The sequence below is a fragment of the Diorhabda carinulata genome, chromosome 3 (assembly GCF_026250575.1).
Source record: "Diorhabda carinulata isolate Delta chromosome 3, icDioCari1.1, whole genome shotgun sequence".
In the NCBI taxonomy this organism is placed as follows: domain Eukaryota; kingdom Metazoa; phylum Arthropoda; class Insecta; order Coleoptera; family Chrysomelidae; genus Diorhabda; species Diorhabda carinulata.
In genome coordinates this window covers 32,468,887-32,478,305 of record NC_079462.1, presented here as the reverse complement: position 1 = coordinate 32,478,305, position 9,419 = coordinate 32,468,887, and the positions used below count along the sequence as shown (strand labels likewise).

General features: G+C 31.2%; 1 protein-coding gene across 1 annotated transcript; it reads left to right on the top strand.

Moving 5' to 3' along the window:
• Positions 1–858: 858 nt before the first annotated feature.
• Positions 859–8,806, top strand: LOC130891411 (kynurenine/alpha-aminoadipate aminotransferase, mitochondrial-like). The gene is made up of 5 exons (XM_057796144.1): positions 859–1,061; positions 3,385–3,743; positions 3,908–4,058; positions 5,609–5,910; positions 7,791–8,806. The coding sequence occupies exons 1-5, from the start codon at positions 980–982 to the stop codon at positions 8,217–8,219; spliced, it is 1,323 nt and encodes a 440-aa protein (XP_057652127.1). The 5' UTR covers positions 859–979; the 3' UTR covers positions 8,220–8,806.
• The last annotated feature ends 613 nt before the right edge of the window (positions 8,807–9,419 follow it).

The following is a 9,419-nucleotide window of genomic DNA, read 5'->3' as shown; positions in this document are numbered from 1 at the left end:
GAAAGTTTGACTTTATAAGAATAATGTAAGTCGATTTTGTGATAAATAGATTTTAAAAGTTCCTAGATACTTGATTTTCGAAGCTAATATGAAGATTATTATATTCTACGATCTGACTGTTACCTGAACGTTGTTGTTTCAACGAGTGATTTAATAAAAATTATTATTCTCGTTTTAACAACGTGTTTTATTACAAAAAGCATTTTTTTATACATTTCCTAATACAATATTGGAATTATATACAATTCCTAGGAATTGTGCACATTTTCTAGGACATTTATGTATTAAATAGTTTTTGAAACTATATTTTATACATTTCCTAAATAGCTTCGGAATTTTATATAAATTTCCTAGGATTTGTATACAATTCCTAGATTTCCGGTAACATAAATATCGAAATCGATCGTATTGTTTTATGTGTCTCATGTAAATTATAGCGTGGGCAAAAACTTTTGACCGATATACCTTTCTTACACAAATGTGAGATTTTTTTTCCTTTTTTTGTTTTTAAAACAAGCTTTTTCTTGTCCATGCCTCTTTAATGCCATTGAATTTTTTTTTTCTCGGCTAACTGTTGTGAAAATTTTTCTGTTTAGAACTGATAAATTAATAATTGCGAAAAAATCATTATGAATTGTATTAAAAATTTTCCCCAAGTTTGACGTTGCCTCTATTTCCAAGTAATCAAAAAAAAACTACGATTTAATCATAATATTTACGAAGTTCAAAAAATAAATTGTATTTTATGCATAACAAATTAACAAAATATCAACATATTTATTACAATCACAAATTTTTATAATTATTACATCATCTTTTCCTATAAAAGCGTTACGATTCGAATTTATCGTCATTCTGTACTAGTGCTTCGTTGAGTGTGCTTGTATTCGAGTTCTACCTGTCAGTTGACATTCCAAATTTGTCGTGTAAACATTTTACCTTCTGGATTTTAAACCGTTTCATCACAACCCTCTTCAAAATGTCTACCACTTCTATCAACTATTCGTATTTCATCAATGCTAAATCTCATAGAAGAAGACCGGCTTTGACCAGAGAAATAAGTAAGTTTTTAATTCAAAAATATACAGAGGGCATGGTATTATCTTTTAAATATTTAGAATTTAATCCCAGCAGTTCTAATTGGATCTAAAATAAACGTTACTTTAATTATAATAAAGTAATTAGTAAATAAAATACAAAATATATTATAAATATTCAAATAGTTCGTTTGTTGTCGTGTCTCTGATTTAGAAAAGAAACAATGAGGTAAAATCTTTTACAATTATTGTTTCAAGAGTTTTGTTGAGTTTTGAGCCAAAAAGTTTAGAGCAGTTACTATCAGACTTTCAAAGCATTTTATTCGATTACTAAAATTGTACTTCAAAATAATTTTTTTGCCTCAACTAATCAAATTTACGAATCAATTCATTGAAAAATTTAATGAAAACCCCCTTCTTCATACAAAATAAAATTATGATTTTTACATTAAAATTTTGACACTATCTGACATATGTCACACACCAAAAAACATCATCATAGTTGTCTTTAAATTATAAATGGTATAGTACGTCAAAATAAATCATTATGGTAATATTTGGAGACAATTTATGACGTTCTGCTTGGAAACTAGCTGAAATGGTTATTATGACAAGCAAAATGTTAATAAAATGAATTGTTTTAAATTATGTTCCACCGTAGTTTTAGTATCGGAAGTGTTTAAGGAAATAGAACTACTAAAAGCTCATGAAGCGAATTGAAATAATGGTAGCCAATATTTATAACAATGTAAAAATCTTTGCGTATAGGTTTTCCCACATTTCAAGCTCTGCTTTGACGATCGACGTACTTTTTACGTGCAGCAGTTCCGAATACATACAAATTGCATCTTTCCACAGCTGGTTGCAAAATTTAAAGATAACACACGATACTGCAGTGTTTCGTAAACTTTTCAATCAATGATTAAATCTCTAGAAATAATATTATATTGCGATATATGCATATATTCAACGCAGGATTGTTAGAGCGTTTCACGTACCTTTCGAAGATACGTAGCATTTGTAGTATACCGCCATTTTCTTCGAGAAATAACTTTATTTTTCGAAAAATGCCTCAATGAGGTCAGTGTTAATTGCTGTCTGTTGTTTTGACAGCGACAATATATATCTCATGACTTGCTGCTCACCTATTTATATATGAATCCTGATGCTGTGTTAATCTAGAACATTATTTTACATAATAATTCGCATATACTTCCCTGAAAGGTATGTAGACATCACGTAAGATTAGACATAATGCCATTACGCCAAGATTGTAGTCAAATTGATAGCTGTCGGCCAGTAGCACGTAGCTTGTTTACTTTTTTTTACAAATCTACTTATATTTATAGCTGTGTGTTTTTTGTTGTTGTTTACTCGTCCAAGTCAGTATTTTCTTTCCTTGTCACGTCATCCCATGTTTCTTTTGGTCTTCCTCTCTTTCTTCTTCTTCGCCTTTGGCTTGTCAAACTTTTTTTGTTGTCTTGAATTGCCCATTCTCTGTAAATGTCCCCACTAGCTCAATTGCTTTTTTCAAATGAATTCGGTGACTGGTTTTACTTGCATTTCATCTCTAATATTATTATTTCTTATTCCTTACCCTTGTTTATTGTCATTAACTTTTGTTTTCTTTCTATTCATTGTCATCCCATTTGCTTATAGTTACATATAATGACGATTCTTTTTCAGTCGATATTATTAATGATACATACACACTTTTTAAATATCTACACCCCACATACATGCTTTTGGTTTTTTCTTTGCACCGCTTAATTATATTTTCCATACATACTACAATCAGCAATGGGCTAAATCCTCATCCTTGTTTTAATCCTTTCTTTGTTTTGAAGGTTATTTTTATATTTATTTTAACTTTTCACTTTGTACATGAATTGATTCAAGAAAGTACCTTTTATTAATATATCTAATGAATTGCTGATAGAAAACACTACAAGACTCGAATGAGATAAATCGAAAATCAAATATGTATATGTTGAGTTATTCTGAAACATGGTAAATAATTAGGATCTTCTATCAACCTAAAATGTCTAATGGAATGTTAAGAACAAATTTAATTTAGGAAATTGATTTTTTATTGTCGATCAATAATTAGGTAATGAAAAATGTGTAATTAATAGGTTTTTGAAAGCATAATACATTATTATAATTAACTAAAGTATAAAATGATTAAATAATTATGTTAAGGTCAATGTCGTTTATTAATTACTAATTTAAAGATTGCTTTGAGGAGCAAAAATATACTTATCGCAAATAGATTAAAATTCTATAGTAAAATTATTCATATTTCCGGATATTTTCTTTTATTTATGAATTATAATTTAATTTACAGCTAAAAGACAATACAACAGTCCCAAAGAACAAATTTCTCTTGCCGAAGGTGTTCCTAATGAAATAACCTTCCCTTTCGAATCGATTACGATAAAATTAAAAGATGGTTCTAAATTTGATATCGTTGGACAAGAATTGGCCTCTGCTCTTCAATATATTCCTACTCAAGGATACCCGCCGTTGGTGAAATCGGTTAAGGAGTTTACGAACAGCGTTCATAGTCCACCAGGATGGGATCGATACGAGACATTGATTACAAACGGATCTCAAGATGGCATGAGTCGTGTTCTGGAAATGATTTTGGAGGAAAATGATAGTATGCTAGTACAAAATCCTTATTATGCTGGAGTCGAAGCTATCGTAAGTTCTGCATTTATTATTTTTCACACCTTTATAGTCATTAAATTTGATTCGTGCTGTCTCTAATATTCATCATTATTATTAGATTATTGTTTGATGAATTCAATTAAAGAAATTTTAGTGTATCTCAGTATTTCAATTAAAAACTGTTATTTAATTTATAGATAAAGCCTCTCAATATAAACGTAGTTGGAGTAGACGAAGATGAATTTGGAATCGTTCCTCAAAAACTGATTGATGCTTTGGAGAACTGTAAAAAATACACAGAAGAAGGTGGAGGGAGAATGCCTAAAGTCATTTATTTAAACCCAACAGGTAAGATTTTGTGAGATAAAGGTAGATATGGTCAATATTATGAAGATATAGACCACATAATTGAACTTTGATTGATTTTAATATGAGAGAAAAAGATTTGAATGTTACTTAACACGTTTAGGTAAAATTTTCCAATGGGATTACGATGAATTTTAAATAAAAAGAATATTTCTAGAGTTGTGTGCTTTTTGTAGTTTTTTTAGCACAACCAAGGCCACAGCACCGTTAAAAAGACGTCCTCAGAGAATGGTAGAATGAAGATTCATTTACCTAGGACTTTCTAATTGAATAATTATGAATCGAACACGAGACTTCCTTGTTTCTCTTAAGATAAATCCATACAAAAAGATTAGCGAGCAAATGAATATGCAAATTGATATTTCACTTTAAGACAATTTACGATAAAAGTTATACAAAAACTAGTTTTGATAATGACACAAATAACAGTCGTGAATATTCAAATGCAAAATAGACAAAAAAATTAATGTAAATATATGTATATACGCAGTTTACGACAATTAGCAAAATTAAAAAACAATTTTGTTCATATGAAGAAGTCTAGTTTCGAATTTTTTACAGAAATAGAAGTAATTTAACAAAAATTTTAAAATAGTATTATACTTAAACATCTCTACATGAACAATTGCCGAATGCTTTATAAAATATGTCAAAAATAATATCCTCTAACGATTTTTTGCCGTGAAAATGATCAAAATCTTATACAAAACCTTAATTCTCAAACAAAAGCGTCGAATTTTAGAGGACAGTAGTGGCGGCAAAAGATAAATAGTCTACTGGAGGCAAATCGTCTGACCTATGTTCAGGAAGAAATGCGTAAAGGTCGTACAGTTTGAAAACATCTATGCTGTATGTCAGAACTAATAATGTGAGATATCGAGAGATTGAAGCTTCTTTGGCTATTAGTATGAGTATTATCAACAATGATCATTTGGCTGTAAAAAAAGTTTTGACGTTGTAACAAGTATGCGAAAGAAAAAAGCCTCTGCCGTTCATATCAACTACGAATCATCACGATACACGATGCCAAAAACCATTAAAAAATTTTGCAAAACGTCAAAGAAAAGGTCATCCAGAAGGTCGAGTTAATAGACGCCATACAGTCCCGATTTGATATTCAATGTTTTGTTTATAAATATCAAAAACAAATTATGTAATCAACGATAAATAGTTTTGATTTTAGTTTTCTCTTGATGGAGAAAAATCTCAAAAACATAGGTTTGTTGAAACTGATTTTATATCAAAAGAGATCTAAAATCATATTTATCAAGAAAAATATATAAAAAGTTGAACAGATTAAAGAAAACCTGCACAACCTCTTAGTCTACATCACATCGTTTTTCAGATAATAATATACGTAAATTATTCTTCATTGTTAGCACTATTTTCAATCAAGACAAATAATGTTACGTTATGTTACAGTTGAATGGTATTATATCGATTTAAATGATTCCATTTTGGTAAATGAAAATCGTTAATCGTAATCAATTATTCTGAGCACGATGATTATTTCACAATTTTTTTATTTGCAGCGTCAAATCCATCCGGGAGAACAATTCCACTGGAACGGAAGAAAGAAATTTACGAAATTTGCTGCAAATATAACATAATTATTTTGGAGGATGACGCATATTATTTTCTACATTTCCTCGATCAACAACCAATCTCATTTCTCAGTTTGGATACAGAAGGAAGAGTTATCAGATTGGATTCTATGTCGAAAGTTTTGAGCTCGGGGTTGAGACTCGGTTGGGTTACTGGACCGAAGAGACTTATTCAAAACATCGAAATACACATTTCTAGTTGTATTTTGCATTCTAGCGTGCTTTCTCAGGTAAGTTTTGATAATCAAGACTGAAAACTAATTTTTTTTATTAAACTGAACATTTTAGTAAATACCTCTGAGGTAACTTGATATTTTTACGAAATCAATCAATTTTTTGTTTTGCCATCTGGGTACTAAATGAAAAATGCTTGTCATTTTTCGATTATTCCAAGTATTGAAGATAATTTTCATAGCAAGAACATCAAATTTATCTAAAAGGTTATAACACATCAAAAAATTTGATACGATTAAATTTTTTTTCAATAAAAAGAGATGACCCATTGACTTATTGTGAAAAATAGTGATTGTTTCGCATCAACCATTCGGTATAATTTAAAAACAAATCCAGTTCTAGTCGGATTTCGTTTAAATTATGATAATAATTATCATATCTACAAGTTATATTAATTTGGTTGATTGGTTTTATTGACCCCTGGATGGGACTGATAAATAATTCTATTACATCAATATTAACTAACGACAATTTTAAACATTTTAAAAAGAACAGTTTATCAAAAATAGCAAAAGTTTATCTCGTCAGACCCAATAAAATTTTTATAAATGAATCAATTAATATTCAAATGCGGTCACATCGTAGTAAACGATGTCTAAAATGAACTTATGAACCTTATAGTATCAACTAAGCTAGAAAATTTCGCTTTCCCGAAGTTTTCACTTTAAAAATTTGTGAAAAAGTTCAAAAAAAGTGAAAGAAATAATTTTTTGAAGCAAAATTTTCGTCTCTCTTGCTTTGATGAAATGATTACGATTCTTTGTTGTTCTTACTTATTAACAAATGTTGCAATATAATCTGCAGCTTTTTGAAGTAGGGATAATTCATAAATTCATACCAAAATCACCACTAGGATCATTAGCATAGCTTGTAACGGAATCTTTGGGTATTTTCGACCACTGTAAACGGTCACATAAATTGAAAATTTCGAACACTTGTCAGGAACTAATGATGATCTACTAATTTGATAATTTGATTGATTGATTTATAGTTGCTGTTATCAGTATTAAGGTTTCCTATTTCACTGTAATATCTGGTTGATTATTGAAGCAAAAGTGATTATATTTCCCCCTAGAATAATGTTATACGAGGTCTGGCTATTAAATAACGCGTTTCCATCACAATTATAGTATTTGTGCTGTAGCGGTTTGATTCGAACGTGTTTTTTTTTCTCACCATGTATGACGAAAAACAGGAGCAACGTATCAATCTCAAATTTCTCGTTAAATTGAAAAAAAATCCGACTGAGCGCTATAAGTTGTTGCAAGAGGCCTACGGGGACAATTCTATATCTCGTGCAAGTGTTTTTGAGTGCTGTAAGCGCTTAAATGAGGGACGAGAGAGCATTGAAGATGACCAGCGTCCAGGTCGCCATATTACTGTATCAACTCCGGAAACAGTGACCAAAATCAACCAAATTGTACGTGCGGATCGTCGAATGAGCATCCAGATAATAATTGCCGAGGCTGTAAACGCTAAAAAAGAAACGGTTAGAAAAATTTTTTATGAGAATTACACACGACAAAAGTCTGTACGGAGTTGGTGCCAAAAAATATGACTCCTGACCAAAAGATCCTTCGTCAACTGGTCTGCTTACATTTCCTTGAAAGCATAGAAAAAGAAAGGGATCCGATTTGAGTCGATGGATGCGGAAAAGCAAAAAACGGCAGAGCTCCTAAAGGCCCTTACCAAAGAAGACTTCCAGCACTGCTTTGATCAATGGAAAATTGTATGGAAAGGTGTTTGGCGAGGGGAGGGCAGTATCTTGAAAAGGGGCATTCGAATGTAGAATTATTTCTATAATAAAACCCGTTTTTAATGTTTTATCATATTTTAAGAGTTGAAAGAGTCTAACTTAGTTTTATTTTTGTTACAGGTAATTCTGGAGAACCTCTTTAAGAAATGGGGAGCCAGCGGTCTCATTTCATACTTTTCAAAAGTGGCTTCGTTCTATCGAGCCCGTCGCGATTTTACCATGGCCTGTATGGAAAAACACCTCAAAGGTCTATGTGAATGGGAGGTTCCATCTGGAGGAATGTTCGTTTGGTTCAAAATAATTGGCGTTTCCGATGTATACGAAATGTTATTAACGAGAGGTTTGAAAAAACATATAACCTTCATTCCTGGACAAAATTACATGGCCGATCCGACAGCTGCGTGTAATTACGTTCGAGCGTCTTACAGCAAAGCTAGTCTCAAACAAATTGACAAAGCGATGCAAACTTTAGCCGAGTTGATTCGAGAGGAGCACTTGTTGCTGCGCAGGAAATTGGATAGTTTGGACGATGAAATAATAATAAGATAGGTCCTATATGGATAATAGCGCAGAAATGAATGCTTACACTGATAATTTGATGAAACGATACTTCATCAAATTCATTCGCTGGAAACTCGCCTAGAAGTTTCTAATTCCGATATCTTTTTTAAAATGGAAGAGATACTATTAGATATTGTACATAATGGGCAATTAAAGTTCATTTAAATTTGTATAAAATATGAAAGTGTGTTCAAGTTTATTATCATTTAAATTATATTTGAAACAATCAACAATATAAAGCAAATTATGTCGAGATATATTATTAATATCGTTTATATTACATTTGCTGGTATTAAATTTGATCAAACTTTTCTTAAAATAATAGTATAAGCTTCAAACAAGAACTTGAACGTTGCCAGAGAATTTCCTCCTTGAATTGTTAACATTCAGTAGAATTACGAGAATATTATTTATAACTGCGCTACCTTTGATGAGTTATTATTATTGTACATATATAGATAAATTTATTACGGTACGATTTTTCATCAGTAGTGTTAGTCTAAGATGTAATTTTAATCCATGAGTGTTTGGAAACAATGTTTAAATCAACAAATATAATAAATATATTGAATTTATCTTTGTCTTTTTTTTTACATATAATTACGCTGGATATTTCATTCGAATATATCCCAATTGTTTGCCTAAAAACCCATTGTAGGACAGGAAATTACTCATCACCTAAAAATTTTGAGGTTATGTACGAGAGTTGTCCAAAAAATATCGGACCGCAAACTGAAGACGTGAGAACGAAGATTCGGGTATTCTGGACGCTTTAGACGCTACTTTGGCCTTATATCCATCGCGGATAATAGCCACCTTTTCGAGCCCTATGGATTCCTCTTTTGCGGTCAATTTCATTGGTTTACTGTCCATCCTGATACAGTTTCTTGCTCGCTTCCCTCACTATCTTGTTCCTTTGTATTGTCCACGACTTGTCTACAGTTCCTCATCCCCATCGCTGCAATATCCTGCATCAGTTATTGTTTCCGACGTGATTTGGGTCGACCTCTTGGCCATTCTATGACTGGTTTCCACTCTGGTACCTTCCGTAACAGGGATTTCTTGTTCGTATATGATGTCCAAACCACTTAACCATTTGGATCTTTATCACTGTCACCAAATCACTCTTTTTCACCTTGTTTTTGCTATCGTGACTCATGAACCCTCTTAGATATCCGCCATTTGTCT